The sequence below is a fragment of the Haplochromis burtoni genome, unplaced genomic scaffold (assembly GCF_018398535.1).
Source record: "Haplochromis burtoni strain Fernald_Lab_line unplaced genomic scaffold, NCSU_Asbu1 Contig_357, whole genome shotgun sequence".
Classification (NCBI taxonomy): domain Eukaryota; kingdom Metazoa; phylum Chordata; class Actinopteri; order Cichliformes; family Cichlidae; genus Haplochromis; species Haplochromis burtoni.
Window position 1 is genome coordinate 232,296 of NW_024582718.1, and position 20,103 is coordinate 252,398.

General features: G+C 39.6%; 1 protein-coding gene across 3 annotated transcripts in view; it reads left to right on the forward strand.

The window, feature by feature from the left end:
* asic1b (acid-sensing (proton-gated) ion channel 1b) overlaps positions 1 to 20,103 on the forward strand; it is a 183,486-nt gene that overhangs the window by 144,584 nt on the left and 18,799 nt on the right. For 2 of the 3 annotated variants that reach the window (XM_042228842.1, XM_042228841.1), the window contains one exon: positions 13,513 to 13,663. In XM_042228842.1, the coding sequence (XP_042084776.1) occupies positions 13,513 to 13,663 (151 nt within the window). Of the gene's footprint in view, positions 1 to 4,842; positions 6,103 to 13,512; positions 13,664 to 20,103 lie in introns of those variants that run through there. The other variant, XM_005943256.3, reaches the window with a different exon arrangement.

The window sequence follows — 20,103 nt, forward strand, 5'->3', positions numbered from 1 at the left end:
TGGACACGTGCAGAGAAGGGATTGTGGACATATTGAACAAAATATCTTGAAGATGGAGCTTCCAGGCAGGAGAAAAAATGAAGACCTCAGATGGGGTTCCTGGATTTACTAAAGGAGGACATGCAGAGGGTTGATGTGATAGAAGAGGAAGTTAGGGAAAGCGTGAGATGGACGTAGATTAGGTGTTCATCTCCTGCTTTGTAAACAGGCTTTCCAGTGCAGTTTGTTTAGGGGTCACCACACTGAGGTGGGAGCAGCCAAAAGAATAAGAAGAAAAAGAAGTTTAGAAGAAGAAAAAGAAGGTTACAGACACGTTCTCAGTTAACCTAAGGAGTTGCAATATGTTCCCCCAGCTGTTTCTATTCAATACCACTTACTTTCTAGCCTTTTGGTTGTGCATCACAACTTTCATAAGACATGCTGCTGATGTAAAATACCAAATAGGCTACTGTTTTTATGCATAGTAAAATGTCTCAATTTAAACGTCCTATTGTAAAGAAAATATGGGATTATGAGATTTGCAAATCATTGCTGTTTGTATTCGCATTTCACCCAGCTTCTCAATATTTTCAGAATTGGGTTCATAAAAAGGCATCTCCAGTGCCAGGGTTAATGCTCTTTCTTGCAATGTTAAAGAACGGCCGGGATCCCTCTTTTGATCTGGAAAATATTTAGTACAGGGTGTGTTTATTCATCACCTCTCTGCCAGGTTTCTAATAATCAGCCTTGTAGTTTTATCGTAATCCTCCTCCTGCATAGAGACAAGCGGACAGCTCTGAAAACATATTTCCGCCTCAACACTGTCGTGGTGCATAAACAAAAATGACATTTCTTGCATATGTATAAAGCTGTATATAAATGCAGTAAAAGTCAGAAATATCTAGAACATAGTACTCTGATGTTAATGAACTTCATTTGCGCCATAGGTTTGAGAACCAGAGTTCGTGGCACTAATAAAATACATCATGCATTTCAGCCTTGAGCATGTCACACACACTGCATGTCAAAAGGTGTAATCCCATCTGGTTCGCTAAAGTGAATGATAAGGTGTGACGTCAAGTAACAGCTATTAGGTTTCCATGCTTGTCAGTGGCTTTTCATTCATCTCCAGTTGGATTTTCAGCATTCGCTGCCTCAGTGGCCTCACTGATTGAAACTGAGCTCTTTTTCTCATTTAGAGGAACTGTCAAAGCAAAAATCCATCCTAAGAACAGCTATGTACTGATTATTCTTATTCACATTAGCTCCCTCCGATCAAGCAACTAATAATCTGTGGTGCCTAATAGGCTGTGATGGAAATTCATGACACCAGTTTGCAATGAATACTGACATTTGTGGACTGAGACAGTTCCTGTAATTACACCCCTTTTTGTTTCTGTGTAATGGTGCTGACAGGTCTGAACTCGAGAGAGCATCCATTAATGTACACGACTGGCTAAGAATGGTCCGCATCAGATTTATGTTTATCAGCCCTGTGACTTCACAAGAAGAAAGATACGCAATCACAAAAGTGGTTGAGCTGTCTGAGTAACGTCGTGCATGTGTTTCTTTTAAAAAGAGTATTGAAGTGTCTGAACTCTTTCTTTTTTGAAGCAATAAAAAAGCAGCATTTTTATAGTTAAACTTCTGCCGTGTGGGTATTCACAACTATAAAATCAATATTCTTTCAGCAAAGTCTGCATTTTTCTTGCCAATACTAATCAAAGAAACTGCTCTTTATGGGATTTCTTCTTATTCAGTCTTGACAGTATCTCCCTTTTTGTCCAGTGATAAATTTATATTCTCTTTTGTTTTACACCAAACAGTCCATTAGGATATTTGTTCATGTCACAGATGCTTTAGTATGAATAGCAATAATATGTGGCCAGAGTTTCCTGATAAATATCCCTGTTTGGTTTCATAATGGGTTCATTAGTGAAAGTCTAACAGCGTCTTCAGAGCAGCATGCATTTGTTATTCTGTTGTTGTTGTTACACTTGCTTTGGGATTGTGTTTCTGTGTCAAGCAAGTACATCATTATCCCTTCACCCAGACGGATTAGTTTGTTGCTCAGAGCCTCTCCTCCGATATGTCTCTCTTGATGAGCTGACTGGGGAAACAGGGTTGAACAAATGCTGTTAAATGCCACAAGTGTCAGGATCCCTCTCCTGAGAGTTCTGATGCGCCGCCCACCATGTTATTAATATAAGTAACAGATAATCTGTAGTCATCCTCTATTTTTTAAGCTCAACCTGAATATGTTTCTGTTCATGACTGGACCAGAAAAAAATGATTTTATATCCTTTATTTCCTTTTACAGCCATGCCAACTGCATTCACTCAGGCACATCTTGATCACTTCAGTGTAACTCCTGACTACTGCGTGTGGTGGTGGAATCTCACTGAGAAGGCACCACCTACCAGTACTTGAGCAGCCATTCTCTGCGACACCCTCACTCATTGAAACATAAGTAATCTCCTCGGTAGAAGGCCTGATTATCCTCTGAGGGGACATTAGAAGTCACGTGTGCTGCATTAACGACAAGAGAGAATGACAGTAAAAACTATGAGTAAGCAGGTGGGATCCTGAATGAATCCAGGAAACATAGAGTGAGGGTTGGTGGTTGCCTGATTTCTTCCTTTCTTCCTTGCCATTTGTGAATTTTCTGTCATGTACACTAAAGTATGCCCTAATGTAGACAGACATTCAACACAGTCACAAAGACATAAAGGAAGCTTTGTAGCCCTATCAAGTACACCTATGAAAGAAGTAATGTGCCCATGTGGCGAGGCAGAAATGGGCCAAAATGAGCTTATGAGCCCCTTTAACTTCCCTGTTTATCCCACTCTGTATGCTGCACGTAGCTTTTCAAAGCCAGAATACTGCCTGGTATATTGTGTGGTAATTTAATTAAAATTACCTTAGCAATATGCAACAGAAAACACAAACATAAAATTAATCGTCAGACAATAACACAGTGAAATTAATCTGTGCTTAGAGACAGAGTGATTCAACTCTCAGAGCAACTCTCTGTCTCTTCTCCACTGTGCTGCTCATTCGCCCTGTTTCCCTGTAGCATGGAGATAAAGTTTGTTGTGCATGGGAGAAGAAACAATACAAACTATTAATATGAGGCTTTTTTCCCCAAAACCAGTAGCCTCAGACTCTTTATTGTCATAATATTAAAGAAAAAGTTGCAAATGTGTACATTTACAAACTCCTTAACCATGACATTTTGGTATTTTTACTAACATTTAAGATGTACTTTGTACAATTTAATCTACTATTACACTTTATTTTACAGGCTCTTTATACATTTACATAACGCACAGGACGTTTGGTCAAAGCACTGTGTATGTGATACCAGAGTGAGAGTCGGGACAAATCGTTTACATTTTCAATTCAATTTAATACAGTTTTATTTAAATACCAACAAATCACAGGAACAGTTGCCTCAAGGCACTTTTCATTGTAAGGTAAAGGTAAACAATAATACATAAAAAACAAAGAAAACCCCAACACACTGATGACCCCGTGTGACCAAACGCTTTGGTGAAAGCGGAAAGAAAAAACTCTCTTTTAACAGGAAGAAACCTCTGGCAGAACCAGGCTCAGGGAGGGGCGAACATCTGCCACAACTGGTTGGGAGTATATATTTCAAAGTATAACATTACTCAGAGTAAATGACTTTCAGAATCTCTTGTACTTTTCAGGTACTGAAAACAGAGTTTTTGAAGCTCTTGCTTAGTTTCCCTATATCTCCCGGAGACAGTCAAGCAAATGTTTAATGATTTATAGTTTACAACACAAATTACAACCATAGCCATAACCTGGCATATCGATCAACCAATGAATGTTTGCCTTAAGGAGTTTGTAAAGGAGTGTGTTTTAACCAAACCAAAAACTAAAGTCAGTCTAAGAATATCGGTTCTACATGGTTCAAACGCAGCCGTCTTTTAGATATCACACTACACAGCATTTCCACTGTTGTGTCTGCACTACTCTGAGCATGCAGTGATGAATTATTACCAACAACGTTCTACTTCTTCAAAAAAAGTGAGATAGATAGATAGATAGATAGATAGATAGCCCTTAGTTAACTGTTGGCTCTTTTCCAATCTCATTGTCTTGCCTCGTGTTTTTCCCTGACTTTCCGGTCATTGTGTTCCCGGATCACAGCAATTACCAAAGTTTCAAGAAACCTTGATTTATTCCTTAGATCATATAGGGTGACAAGGCAAGTACTCCACATTCAAGCTTTCTCTCTCCTGTCATTCACACCGTCTCCTTCTCAGCTCCGTTTCCTTTGCAGTCACGCAGTAGCCTGAGCAATACACACATGCACACTGTCTACAAGAAGAAGCACGCAGTTTGAATCAGACCTGCAGTGTCCAGCTTTTACTTGGGGTTGGAACACTCTGTGATGGTGATCAACCAAGCATAAACCACCACTTAACCAGCACCCCCGAGAGGGAGATTGTTTTCGCAAAACACTTTGTCAATGGTGCATTCAAGCATCATGCTCTAGCTTGAAACAGGTTCCCCTCATCACAGTCAAACTGGAGCACCGCAGGGTCAGAAAAAACATTAAATGCTGCTTTGGCTTGTTGGGACTTCGGGAGATGCTTTGAAGACTTGCAACATGATTTCCATTCATTTACCAGCAGCACCTTGACCTTTTTTTTCTTCTCATCTTTGACCGAATCACTTCAGAGAAATGACATTCAAGAATGTCAACCTGTTTACTTACAGCTGAGTGAGAGACAAAAAAGTTACAGAAGTCTCCGTTTACTATGAATCTGCCTTGTTTAAAATTCAACTGGTGGGACAATAATGAAAGAGAATACAGTCTCTGGAGCCTTACTCTCTGTACTCTGCTCAGTTTTGAGGTAGAACACATATTGTAAGGCAGTAGGATTAAGGTGCGTGTGTGCGCGCCTATAGGAGTGTGCGTGCTTCTGTGTGTGCATGACGGGCTTGAAAAGGAAGACAAATGGTCTGTAGCTACTGAGGCCAGTGATTTTATTCATCAAACAGCGCATATTCCAAACCGTGTGTGTTACAAGTGAGGTTAGAGGATGGAAAAGTGAGAATTAAAATAGGGAGGCGGACAGAAAGAATGTGTTTTACCATGTAAGTGCGATTTTAACTAAATCCATTGTCTCGAGGGAAATTCTACAGATTTTTCTCAGAGACTAACTGCTTGTAATTTAGATGAAATAATCCCCTAGACTCCTGTTGCTGCACAGTAGCGCACTAAATCATTCGGAATAACTTCGCTCCCCCCCGGACAAGCTCTGGGAGCGCTGTGAGGCTGACAAAATACTCCCCCATCACCGCCACAAGCTGCTGTTCAGTGCCAGAAAAGACTGAGTGGAGCTGCGTGCGTTTCACTCTCTCTCTCTTCAAAGTCTCTGACAAACAGCAGCCATCGGAGAGCGCAGAGGCGATTTTAGGCGCATTCTCTGTGACCACAGCGGGACCGATGTTGAAAGCGCGCACCAGCCTTCCTCCAAAATGTGCCAGTGCGGCTCATCTGGATCGAAACCCAGACCGGGCTCTCTTGCCGAAGCCGGGAAGCTCTTCTTGAAACACACCACTTTGCACGGCTTAAGACACATCTTCCTCAGCGGCTCCTACCCCCGAAGAGTCGCGTGGTTGCTGGCGTTCCTGGCTGCCTTGGGTCTGCTCTTCACCTGGTCCTCAAACAGAGTGCGGTACCTCCTCTCGTCACCCGTGTACACCAAGGCGCACATGGTGTACGCCAAGCGACTCGTTTTCCCCGCTGTCACCATTTGTAACCAGAACCTCCTTCTGCCGCGGCGCATGAAGAAGACTGACATATTCAGCGCGGGGAAGTGGCTGGGACTTCTGGGGATGAACGGGCAGGTCTCCCCCGCTGCGAGAGAGGCGCTTACCCCTTTGCGGGGCGACAGCGCAGAGGGCGAGCCGCCCTGGTCCCCGCTGTCTCGGATTTTGGACTTCAACCACTTCCTTCCTCCTCCCCGGGAGTCCGAGCCGTCCATGAGACAGCTGCTGGACCGGCTGGGACACCAACTGGAGGAGATGTTGTTGTATTGTCGGTACCAGGGAGAGCTCTGCGGGCCTCGCAATTTTAGCACTGTGAGTGTTTTGCCAAAGTTATTTTATTTTATTTTTTTATAAGTGAACCGCACTCCTCCCCAACAGGTTGATGCCGTTTTTAGAGATGGATGCAGGTTTGGGGATTATTAGGCTGAGTGAAATGTTTATTGTCTGATCGAATCTTACATGTGGCACAAGAATAGGTATCACTCTACGAAATTAATTCACTTTGAAGTCACGCAATTACAAGGATGCACAACACGCATTCCTCCGCACTGTTGCTTGGTGATGTGCCCCAGTAGTTCAATTAACTCTCCCTCTCTCCACGTCTTAAGCTCTATCCATCTACGCCACTGTTATATTTATATGGACTTACGCAGCATCCCACTCTTTTTCTGGTCAGTAATTATTCTGACTGTATCTGAATTCATAAATATATTTCTGTAATAGTTCTGCATTAATGCCCCTAAACAGGCTTGACAAGATTTGAAGTGATGGTTTTATATTTGCATTTCTGCCTCCCTTGTTTAAACAAACTTATATTTCTGTCACTTTCATAAATTACTGAATTTCTCTTGTAAATTCCACAGGAACAATAGCGAAAGATTTAAAAATAATTCAGTGGAGATGTTTGCAAAATCCAGTAACCTTCAGTGTTGGCCACGTGGTCTGGATTGATCCCTCCTTTGTCGTCCATTACTTCTGGATCAATGTGTATACACTTCTAGACCAATCTGCCCCTAATGAAGACTTTTGATTCATTTAGGAACATTTTACAACACTCACTGACAAAGTGATAGAGTGCAGTTAACGTTGGCCTCATTGGTAATCTGCAGCCCCATTGATTGCATTCCATCATCATGTGGAGAACAATGTAAAAGCCAAGTGCTGCTCTCTCTCCCACCTCATTACCCAAATTTGTTTTCAGTTAAATAGATTTTGTTATGGTGTTAGAAACACAGTTTGATGTCAAGAAGGCTCCTCTGCTATTTGCAGCAGGCATGATGACTAAGGATTATTTTATCTTTTAGGAAAATGTATAATTTGAAACTCCTTGCCTTGATGGCAGCCCTCAGTCTGTGTCATCAAACCATATCCACAAATAATGCATCAAAAACTGCTTTTTTCATCTCCAATTTACAAAGCAACAGAGCCAGAAAAACAAAAACGTTATCACAGTCAAACACATTTCTTCATAACATCATCTCTAATGTTGTATTAAGTGGGGTAGGGTCTAACCGAGAACAACTTAATTTACAGATATGCATAATAGCAAAGTCTGTGTTTTGGGGACAAGTGCTACTCCACTGATAATCAATGATGATCTCCTTGGCTTCTGGGCAGGCAAGACAAGCTGTCAGCGTGAGTCAGACCAATACAGTCAGTCACACTTGAGAAGCGAGGTGTGGAGGACGAAGGCGAGTCTGTCTACATAGACTTTGAGGATGTATTGACTTTTGTGCAAGAACCCCCTGTGATGTTGGGTCTCTCTTGAAGCTCTATAAATATGGTCCACTGGCCTCAGCAATCTATCCTTCCCTCCGTTCGTCTTTATCCGTGCTTCACCAACACACATGCTTAATTCTCAGGCCTGTCTCTCTTCACTTGTGGGTCACAGACATTGATTTCTATTTAAGAAGTTGACCTAAGAACGAGCTGGCAGCCTGGGCACCTCCTGCGCGCTCCACTGACTGATGACTCCCTGCCCAGTTTTTCTTAAATCTTACTGGGAAGTCTGTGTATTTAAAGGTGTATTTGGTTTGCCGATCATCAGTGAAACGTTAAGTCAACATTAACCGATGAATTAATGACTTGCGAGCAGCAATATAAGCAGTAAACAAAATATTTACACATTATCACCTTATGAATTTGTAAGCAAGCTGTTAGTTATTAGCAAACAGCGGCCTTTTTATATCTCCAGCCAACATCGCGTAACATTAGGATTCATTCTGAGACATGTTTCCGTCCACTTTCTTCTTTGGTCAACTGTGTTTACCAGTTAGTTGTTTCTTTTGTGTTTGTGCAGTACCTGCCCAGCATCAAACAAAGCAATCTTTTTTTTTTCTGATAACAGACCCCTGCTGTGTCTGGAGAGAATGCTAGTGGAAGCAGTGACAATAAACCAAAAGATCTTAGACCAAAACAGCTTTTATATTCATTCCTGCACCTTCTACAACATCACCAGCAATAGCATCATTATTCTAAAAGGCATGCAAATGGGCTTTTTTTTTATTTAAAATGAGTTACTTTGATGCTTCCTAATTGGAAAACTTTCTGTGTTGTTCCACTTTAACCCACACCTGTTTTCTTCTAACTAGTCAGAGACAAATTGGGAGCAATGAGCAAAGTTGCCATTTGTAAAGGTGACAGAACAAAAACCTGTCAAGATCCATTTAGATCCTAAGCACCTCTAAGGCTCCCCTTCTAGGCTGACTTGAATAAAAGCTGAGCTCATTCTTGACCTTGGAAACAGTTGTCTTGTTTTTCAAAGTCCGATAAATAGATTCTGTGGGTTCTCATCTGCTGCTGTGCAGAACTCGATATGAGGTTGTTTTTAAGAGATTTTAGAAGTGAAACATTCCGTCTTTGTTGGGGCTCATTTTGAAGTCTTCATTTATACGCGTGGTGCATTTTGTCTGTCGTGTTAAATTGTATTATATAAAGCATATAAAGCAAAGTAAACTGCCATGCGTCATTATAAACTTGCTAATTCTTGTGTTCGTTGCACAGAGTGAAGCTCAGCATAGATAATCGTTCCTAGGTGTGTGTGTTTTTCTAACTGTCATAAAATAACACACTTGTTGTACTCAGCTCTGATTTTGATATGAATGGAGGAGGAGGAAAGTGGTTCCCTGGCAACTTTAGGGAACAGCTTGTGCATCCTTTTCACATTGTCATGTGAAGGATAGCCGAGGGCCATCTCAACAGTCTCAGGCTGTCTCTCTGTGAATTATTTATCGAAGAGAAAGACGGTGACATTTCAACACCATGTGTGAACGAGACAGAGTGATGTCTCTCTCAGTGTTTTCTCCCATAGGTGGGATCGATTTAAATATTTGTATTCTGTGTTTACAAGTTAACAAGATCTGGCAGTTCTCACTTTAAATGCAATGTATGGGGCACAGTGCTCAATGGAGCAAAAGCCAAAAGCGGCGCGGGATTTACCTTCTTGGGAAAAGCTGCTTAGGCAATCCAAATGTTTCACCTTCCTTAATGCTAAATGTATTGGAGCAAATAAAGGTTAACGGCAACAAGTTTCAAACATTCACGATCACTGTGCAGGGTCATTAATTACCAGCTTTATCCCTGCGCTACATCTAGAATTAATTCATTTAAAGCTTATCTTTAAATATTATTAACAGGATTTTGTTTCTGCCTCAGGTATAAAGGTTGCACTTTTCCAGAATATTAAGAAGCTCGTGCTAAACGGTAAGGACGCATTTGAGAAATCTTAACGCAAAAACCAAGGCGCGAGAGACAGACATGAAGAAGCATGTTCTGACTAAGCTCAAACATCAGCTCAAACGAAACACAATGAAGATCCTGACTCCCCAAGGTCATCACTGGCACCCACTTCTGCTGCTCTTCACTCAAAGCAGCGAGCACAATCTCCTGGTTACCACAGCAACTCTGACTACAGGCCTCCTGTAGTCAGTCACCACATTACCAACACATACACACAGATGGTGAGAAGGGGTGGCTGCACAGTACACACGCACGAAAATACTGTACACACTCATTTGAGCGTAGTCATTCATATTCTCGTGCAGATATGTGTGCACGCTTGGGCACATGCACAATGACAAATAAATGTGCTTGCAATTGGAACAATCTTATCGCTGTTTTGTTGATGTCTATCTGCCAAATGCTTTTCTCTGTTCAGGGGGAGCAGCAGTGCCTCGTCTTTTGTTCAAACTTGTCTCCTGAAGAGAGTAGAAAAAGTCATATTGAGATTTAATGGGAAAACTTAGAAATTGTGCTAACAAATCAGTAGCTTGTTTAGATGTAGACAGGTCTGTTAGTTAAATTCTATCAATAATAAAGCAAGCATTTCTTTTTTTCTGCTTTTTTCCTTTTACCCATTGTTTTACTCAGATATTTTCAGTAGGCGTTTTCTGCCTTTTCCATGTCAAAAGATAAATAGTAATCAGATTTTGGTCAGCGGCATCTCCAGGACTAAGATGGATTTCTAGGGCATTTTATTGATATCCTGCTTCTGAGTCTCAGCACATAGAAAACGGTTAGGAGCTCTGCTTTTCACTAAGTTTTTCCACTTATGCACTTGAAAGGTCACATCTCATATTGTGTCCGACCATCAGAAGGCCTTTTATTACATTTCATCACTTTGTGTTTTAAAAGCGCCTATATAACCACCCCATAGGGGGTAATCCATTGTGGATTGTGCTCCATTTATTCCACACACTTCAGTGAACAGGATTTACATTACACTAACTTTTCCTCTTTGAGACATGGCGGCAATCTTTTCAGCTCTCTGCATCTGGTGTTTGTGACATATGAATAATCTGTCATGAAGCACTAATGTCTGAGTCACACGTCACCATATAATGAACGCTTTCTTATTTGTTCCCAAGATCCATGCAATACATTCAGAAGAAAGGAAGCAGCAACACTTTTAAGCAGCCTCAGTATGAAAAAATGTGCAAATTCTCTTTTTCCTGACACTGAATTCTTATCTCGACTGTTTTCCGTGAGAACTGTGTTTGGGCCCAGAGTCGAGGACAAAGGAAAGAGATTTATTTCATTCATTATTTCTCCGCACTTCTTATTACTTGACTCCAAACCTCCTCCCTTCCTTGCTGCTACTGCTTCCTCATTTGAATGTCAAAATGTTGAAGGTTAACAGGAACTTAATTGAGAGCTAGCATGCTTTGATACAAGGCTCAAAATCATGTTGCTTGACAACAAAGTAAGGGATGATTGTATTTTGGATCCCAGCCATGGCTTTCCATTTCCTAATGTTTATGATTGGATTACACATCCATTAGTTCACTAGCCGTCTTGTCTTTGCCAGTAGGTCGCAGTTCATTGCTGCACGCAATAGTGCCTCTTTAAATAGATGCGACTGCATGGATCAACTCTTCGCATGTAGTTTGAGGGCAAGTAGTTTGTTTTGACTGCATCATGTTCATTGAACTCTGTGTTGTATCTCTTTGTGTGGCAGAGATGAGTTTGCTAGATATCTTTTTTTTTAGATCCTTTTAATCCATTCAGGGGAAAAAAGACTATTTTTCATTCAGTTGCAAACAAAAACATATATATTCTGAATCTAGCTTTTCAAAAACTATTTGTCAAATGAATATATTTACATTTTGGACTATGACAAATAACTCTGCTATATGTATATATTTTATTTTTCAAGCATAATAATGCACTTTTCAACTATTTAAAAGAACAAAGATCTATAGATATCCATCCATCCATTCGCTTCCGCTTATCCTTTTCAGGGTCGCGGGGGGCGCTGGAGCCTATCCCAGCTGTCATAGGGCGAAAGGCGGGGTACACCCTGGACAGGTCGCCAGTCTGTCGCAGGGCTAATACATAGGGACAGACAACCATTCACACTCACATTCACTCGCACATTCATACCTAGTGACAATTTAGATTAATCAATTAACCTATCCCCACAAGCTATAGATATAAAATCTATAGATATAGATCTATAGATATAAAAGATTAAAATAGCCTTTAGTTAGCTTACTCTCATCTTCAAGCCTCGTGCTGAGCATGTCAGCCATCACCATCTTCAGGTGACAAGTGAGTGGTGGTCTTGACTGAGAATCTGAGGAACTATGTTAAAGACTTGTCAGTCACAATGATCCTAACCCAGTGTTCCTTTAACCAAGGGATCTGTGATTTGGAGGGTGGCGCGACTCCCAGGTTGAATGCATTCCAGTTGAAGTGGTCAGAAAAGCAAGGAAAAAAATTGCTTTGCTCCCTAAGATGGTAGATCTATTCATCTATTCCTAGCAATGCAGCAAATCGCCTGTTTTTTTGTTTTTCTTGCAGTCAAAAACACCGCTGCAGCACGTTCACTGATAGAGTGCGGTCAGTGCTCTGTGTATGGATTATTTCAGTCACAAATACAGAACACTGGCAGTACAGATGAAAAGTGTTACAGTTTTGCTACTTTTTACATTCACTGCTGCCATCTTGGATAGAAAAGTTGCAGTTGGTGGGGCTTCTCTGACTTTCCTAGTAGGAAATCCATCTTGAAGGGGCATTCCAATTGAAAACTCCAACTTGCTTCAGATGAAACACAACATAAAGTCTACCTTCCTAACCGTCCTTATGGGACTTTTAGGCAAACCTCCTGCTGCTTATTAGTAAAAAAAAGTTTAAAGCACACACTTATAGACTATATCCATCTTTCTTGACTGGCCGGCTGTAAATGTTTAGTTTTCCATTAACCAGAAAATTTGAGTCAACTAACCTTTTCAATTCGTTAAAACCAACAGAATAATAAAATTTTAAAAGAACAGAAATTGTAGTGATGTGCGGATCGATACTGAAATATCGATTCCTCCGATACCAGTCATTTATGCTCTAGAATCGATTCTCACATTAAAATATCGATATTTTAGTAATTTAGGGTGAATTTGAAGTTTATCATTAACAGGAACACAGTGGAAAGAAACTATATCATTCGGATTGTCTACATTGGAAGGAACTACTTCCTCTTCCGCCTTTGAAGGCAAACTGAAGAGGGACAGGGATAGGTGCTGCTAGGGCGAGACAGACGTCTCTCACAGAGTCCTTTAGTGCTGCAGGCAGGCAAGGTGTTCAAATATATTTCTATATGATGAATTCTGCATTATTAAGTGATAACAACATAGTAATCATTATGATGCTATAATTTGAAGTACAATAAAAGATACAATAAATAAAATAAGTTTTTTGTACAAAGTATCGGTATTGGATCAGTATTGTCGATACCACCCAGAATTTTACTTGGTATCGAATCGGAAAGGAAATCAGTGGTATCGCACATCACTAAGAAATTGTTGTTTTATCTAAAACAACATATAAAATATCTTTATTTCCTTTTGCAAGATTTACTTTGGTACATTGGCCTGAGAGACTTTTCAGGCCAACACTATCCCATTCTGAAATAAGTCATGTCATATTTACTTGAGCACACACTGTATCATGCAGTACTGAGAGCGACGAGGGCTCATTTTGTCAACAGCATCTCAGCACTTAGACCTCTGAGGTCTGCAGCTGACAGCCTAACAAAAACAGGCTGCAGTAGGTGCATTTCAGCTGCTTTTGAAACAATCCCGTGTGCTGTTACCTTTGCTTCAACTTCTCAAGAATAAATTCATGCAGCTGAAAAATCTGATTTTATTTCATGGTCAGAAATGAGTGTAAGGTTGAAGGTTTGTGGCTATTTATAATAAAAACTAAACTCTGTTTCTCTGTGTATTTCAGATATTCACGCGCTATGGGAAATGCTACACATTTAATTCAGGCAAAGATGGAAAACCGCTGCAGGTGACGACGAAGGGTGGGATGGGCAATGGCCTGGAGCTGATGTTGGATATCCAGCAGGATGAATACTTGCCTGTCTGGGGAGAGACTGGTAAGCTCACCTTGAGGACATTTTATCCCCAGTTTTGAAGCTCTCACCTTGTACCACTGTTAGGGGAACTTTAATTTAAAAAAGACAGATTCATCAGAATCACCTGAAAACAGAAAGTTATTTTCAATGCCGGTGCTCTGAGAAACACCAGAGGGGGGGAAATAACTATCACAGAGATTCTCTTCCCACCTCTAAGGTAAAGATTTGACTAGGCTGTATTGCATTCCCTCTAAGTCTTCTATATGTAACTGTGACAAATAAAATACATTTAGCAAAGGGATTTTATCCAGGTGTGTATCTAAGAAATCCATACAACAAAAACCTCTGATTCGCTTTTAGAAATGTTTTACACATCTTGATTAATAATGAGTGATGAACCTGCAATGCATTGACGCACTGTTTTCCAGATACAGAATAAGGACAGATGAATACTGATCAGGAAGTTTTATTGTGATATAACCGAATGAATAGTCATATAGTCAGCCCACATGAATCAGACAAGCACTTGACTTATACATAACCGATTAAGGCTGAGGGCTCTCCCATTCGGGGTCGAGCTGTCATCAGAAGAGTTGCGTCTCCTCAGTGCTGCTTCAGGTGAAGCAAAACTGATTTTAATTCACCAGCATAGTCTGCTGTGTGTTTGCATCATTATCTTATAGGCACTGGGAAACGACCGTAAAGGAACAGTCCAGTGCGGTCACAGAAACACAATACTCATGATCATTATTAAACATGAAACTTAGAGCAGTACGCCATGATCTGTCCTGATTTAATTGTATTAATATTAAATGCTTTTCATGTAAGATTATTGAATAATTGAAGACTTTTCCAAGAGGCGTGCTGAAAATCAAAGGATGTAATAATTATGCACTTTAATATTATACACTCTACATGCTTTTAATTCTTTGGAATATTCTGTTAGTCTTTCATTATTTTTAACATAGTGTTTAGCTGGTAATCCAAATTCTTTGTTTTTGTAATTATTTAATTCTTTAATTTAATTCAACTTAATTTCCAAATGATATGAATTGGCAGTTGATTGAGTTATACCCATTTGTTAGATGTAGAATGAGGTCAAAAATTTGTTGTAGGAAAAATCAGTAATCAGTGAGGAATCTAACGCTGTCTGCTTGCTTGTTTTTTTAGAGTTAAATATATTGGTTGGGAAATATAGTCAACAAATGCTGTGGAAGACCGAGGAACCTTTATGCTAACTGTTGTTGACAAAAACAGCAAACAAGGCAGGCAAAAAATGCCCTGGGCAATGAAGTAACAGGAGCAGGTGTTTGGGAAAGCTTCCCAACACACACCGGGGCAAAGGATTTATGTTCCTTAAAATCTACTATTTCACACTTACAGACACAAGTAAAGATGAGTGATGTGATGTGCATCCTGTAATGCAGATTTGGGGGTTGAAAAAAAGTCATCTGTAGTTACCTTGCAGACTTTACTATAGAGAAAGTTTTTCTTTTGCAGGGAAATACCTCGCAGCTGTAAATAAAAATGTTAAGCTAAGATTTTTTTTGACACTCTTGCAAACCACTAAATGAAGATAATAAGGTGAGATAGGTCACTAACAATACTTTCATTCTACTTGATAAACAAAAAAAGATTTAAGCTTGGCAAAATAGGTATTATAATAAGTAGGTGCAGCTGATAGTTTAAAATATGCTCTTTATTCACTTCATATTTGCTGGGTGTTTGATCGTTTCTACATAATAGAAAATACACCTCTCAGGTGTTCAGCAATGCAGGACCGGAAGGAAAAAGACAGAACAGCTGCATTACAGGCAGAATTTACCTCTAAAACGTCTTCACGTACATAGTGATTTTCTACCTTAGCGAATAAAATGCTTTACAATTTCAGCTTCTCATTTCAGACACACATTCATCAGTGGAGGAAAATCCAGGTGCTGGTCTGCCCAGTAGATCTTGGCAGATATTTTGACTAGGGAGAGTACAGGAAACATAAATATGATGGCTCAATTCCATTAAGTGCCCCAGTAAGCACTGAATAGTAACCCAGCATGCACAAAAGCAGGCCCTAACTAAGTGGAATACAGTCAACAATAATACCACTGTGCGTTTTCTACAGGTCGAGCTCTCTGCTGCAAGAAAGATCTGTGGGATTAACTTTCCCAAGACTTCTTAAAGCAAAAGAATGAGAGATTGAACCAACAGCTCTATTACATTTATTGTCAGAAATGCATGGGTGATTATTCACAATTACAACTTTATACCAATGGAATGAACAAAGGGTTTGTGCATAATGATTAGTATTCACATGATTTTTTCACACAGCTAAATTATGAATATTAACAAATACATCAAGATGTTAATTTTTGGGACAAAGAAACGTATCTGGTTTTGCCTCATTACAACGTCACAGCTGACTTTATATGCTTTTATTTGAGAAAAGAAATTTTGCATGAACCGTTCAAGAGTGATTTTTATACACAATGCCTAATGTTAATACTTCAGCAGTTCAAAATTAGCGCATTACAATTTTAAATATAAAGAGTCTTTGTTAATATTTGGATAAAAGTTTGCAGCCTGAAGTGTAGAACTCATGGACATCTCCAAATGTTGTGTTTCCTCCCTTGAGTTGCTCCACCAGACCTTTGCTGCAGATAACATTCAGTTGCTGCTTGTTTGTGCTTGTTGTTTCTTCATTCAGTTTTGTATTTAATAATGGAAAAGCACGCTCTGTTGTGTTGAGATCAGGTGGCTGACTTGACCGTTGAACAGTATCTCATTTCTTTACTATGAGAAACTCTTGGGTTGCTTGGGGTCATCCATTTGCACTATGAACCACCGTCTGATCAGTTTTGCAGCATTTGGCTGAACCTCAACAGAAAGTATAGCCCTGTACAATTTAGAATTCGTGCTGCTATTACAATCAAAAGTCACATTGTCAATAAACACTAGTGGCCTGGTTCCACTGGAAGTTATACCAACACGTTAGACAGATGATGCGGTATGCTTTGGATCATGAGTTGCTTCTGGTTCTGGTACAAGTTAACTGTAGTTTCTACAGTTTCTGTAGAAGCTTCGACATCACTTCTACAGAGCTGTCGAAGCTCCTTTATGTCTTTTTTTGGCAGTCTAATCTTGATCTTGAGTGTAATCAGTGGTTTGCACATTTTTATATTGTATTTCTATTCATGAAGGCGTCATGAAGTGATACACCTGCTGACGCAAAAGTGTTCTTGACTTGATTAGATGTCGTGAAGTTGTTTTTCTTAAAAGTGGAAATAATTTGTGCGCTTTAGCTGTCTTCTGTGGTCTTTCGGGCCTTTTGGTGTTGAGCTGGTCAGAGCATTTATTCTATTTAACAGTGCACCAGATTGTGGATTTGGCCACTGTTAAAGTTTTTGTTGTCTCTCACTGTTAGGTTTATTTGCATTTTTTGGTCTAATGATGTCCTCTTTGGGCCTCACATTTTAAAATCACAGTAAAATTACAGTGAAAAGCTATAAAATACAATTAAACACTTTTAAATGAACGTCAAATATTATGTCTGCTTTATTTGTCATATAATAGCATGGGAGAAGGCGTCACCTGGATGTCAATTGGCCAATTAAATTTGAACCTCTGAAAATGGGGACCTGTGTATAGAAATGGTTGTAATTACTATATATTTGTAGCCAAATATTTTGTAAAATCACCTGAAAAAACCTGAAAGTCTGCACTTCGATCACATATTGATTGTTTGATTTACAATCTATTGCGGTGGTGAGAAGCAAAACCATGTTTGTCCCACACATTATGGAGCAAACTGTATAAAAAATATATAAATATAAGTTGAACAAAAGCTAGTGTCTAACTACCAGTGAAAAACCTCCCAGAATCCTGGGAATTATGGATAACAGTCATTTATGTGTGGAGTGGCATCAAAAGGTTTATGGATATTAAAGCTACAACACCCTCCATGTCTTTCATATGATTATTCCATAAAATGTTAGATACACTGGTGTTTGAACCAAACAGTTTACCACAACTTTAAAGCCAGTGTTCTTTACTAAAATAAATAAATCAGATCCGAAACCATGAGCATGCCTCCTAAGTAATGTGGAAATAGCTAATTCTGATTTATTGAACTTAGCGGCCCATGTCCACTGCAAAGACGAGAGAGAAACGGGAGAAGGAGGGAGAACAGGTCAAGTGTCGTCTGCACAAAGAACGCCAGCAGAGCAGCACAAACTCAATCTTCACAGTTGGTATATTGTCAAAAAAATGTTTTTAAAGGGAATGTACCAGAAGGAGAGAATGTGTAAGGTTGTAGAAGGACCAGCAGCTGATCGAACCATGTAACAAAGAAACAGCAGCTTTAGAGATCAAAAAGAATCATCAGATACACCTGAGTTCACAGGCCGTAGGATTAGTGAGTAAAAGTAAAGCGGGCGAGTGACTGAACAATAAGACAGGTAGGATTAAACTAGTTTAAGAAAATGCGCAAAAGATAAAGTGGATGTAAGTGTATTATTTTACAGGTGTAGTTGAACTTGCTTTGATAAAATCAGGGTGTATCAGGCGTACAGGGGAACACGGATGCAAACGTAAGAAACCTTCTTAAAAATCATTTTGTTTTTTCTTTTTTGTTTGTTTTGACTTTTTTCTTCTTTTTTTCTTTTTTTCTTTGTTAAAAAAGGACTGGAGTGGATCTTTCAGCATGACCAGCTACCCAATGGAATAATTTTACCTAGGGGAAAATCAGAGGAGAAAAGCCCTCCAGAGCGCTGACCTAAATCCCATAGAGCACCTATGGGATGTCATGGAGAAAAATGTCAGCCTTGAAAGCTTTTCTGGCTGAAAAATAGAGAGAATTTTGCCACAGTTACTACAGAAATTGGTGACTAGCATTTATGTCCAGACAAGGGTGACAAACTAAATACAAAACCACTGAAACTGAAATCTTAGCAAAGCAATTCTCTTTTCTCTTGATTTTAATTTGCTTGAGAAATGGGAATAGAAAACACAGTTTCCACTGACATTTAAAAATTATTGTTGCAGTGAAATTGTGATATTTTTAAGTGTCCAGCAGTTTTTGTGGACCGCTTTAGTTGTCATTTTCAGGGTGTCAGGGGGTAAAGCATATGCTAGAATTCATAAATTAGAGAAAGGTTACTCCCAGGATACAATATCAATCTACAGATAATATACGTGTATGAACGTGTCTGTATAATTTATATGAACACTCATATTAACACCTCTAGGTAAACAAGAGCAGTCAGACTGCAAAGCTCAAACAGGGCTGAAATTGCCTCTACGTTATACATAAATTACATTTCTGGACCCAGATCCATTGAAATTTGATATGTATTTGTGAAGATACGATGCAGAATATCAGATTTGGCGATGATAAAGAATCCTTCTAAAAAAAAAAAAATTTAACCAAGAACTGGATTAATATCAGCCCTAAAAGTTGATCATACCTACGTTGGGCCAAGTACCACTTCTAGTAAATCCATCATGCACGTCCATCCATAATTTTTCAAGTAATTCTACTAAAAAACAGAAAAATAAACAGGCAGTCAAACAAATCTTTGATGGAGGTAATTAGGAGCTTAACCTTCACTATATCTGCATATCTTCAGACTGTGGGAGGAAATGGGAGCAACAATATGCTTTAATAAGGAAAAAGTTAAATAAATTGAAGTAATTTGAAAATGTGTCTGGTGGCAGCTGTGAAAACACATATATTTTTTATACTAAAAACTGACAAGGTTATTGTTAGCCTCTCCTGGTTATTGATTTCTGTGCTGAGACATATTATCACATACCTGGCATTATTTCAGAAGAAAGCACAGGCAGTGAAACAATAATGAAGCAACGTATAATACTCGCATTTTGTTCCATACTTTCACCCAAATGTGATTACTTCAGTTGTGTACTGAAGACAGATGTCCACTACTTAAAGCCCTCCTGTTTGCACTCATGCAAACACAAGCTTGGGTATGACATATACATATATGCTGCTTTAAGCCTCAAGCATTCGTCTAGGCTGCAGCAGCAGCAGAAAATGGCTTTGTGTATCAGAAAAGAAATGTGTAACCGTTAAAGTCTGTGTCTCTTTTTCGAAGCTCTCTTGCCAATTCAAGCCACATTTCAGAGCACTTTAATTGAAAATAGTGAGAAAGCCTAGCACTTAGACGATTATAGCAAGTGACAACCGGAAAGAAAAGGCGGCAGGAAACAGACATCCTACTTTATCCCCGAGCCGGCGCTCAAAGAAGCTAAACCTCTTGAATCCAACCTGCCATCGCCACGATAAGCAGGTCCAGGGTTCTGCAAATGTATGTTTGCACAAGTATAGGTTTGAATCACCACCTCGCTGTGAGGTTTCCCTGATCTCAGTATCAAAGAGGCCCATCTGGTTCATTTAAAATCTATACAGCAGAGTGCTATAGCAAGACAAGCTGTCAGCTATATTGATT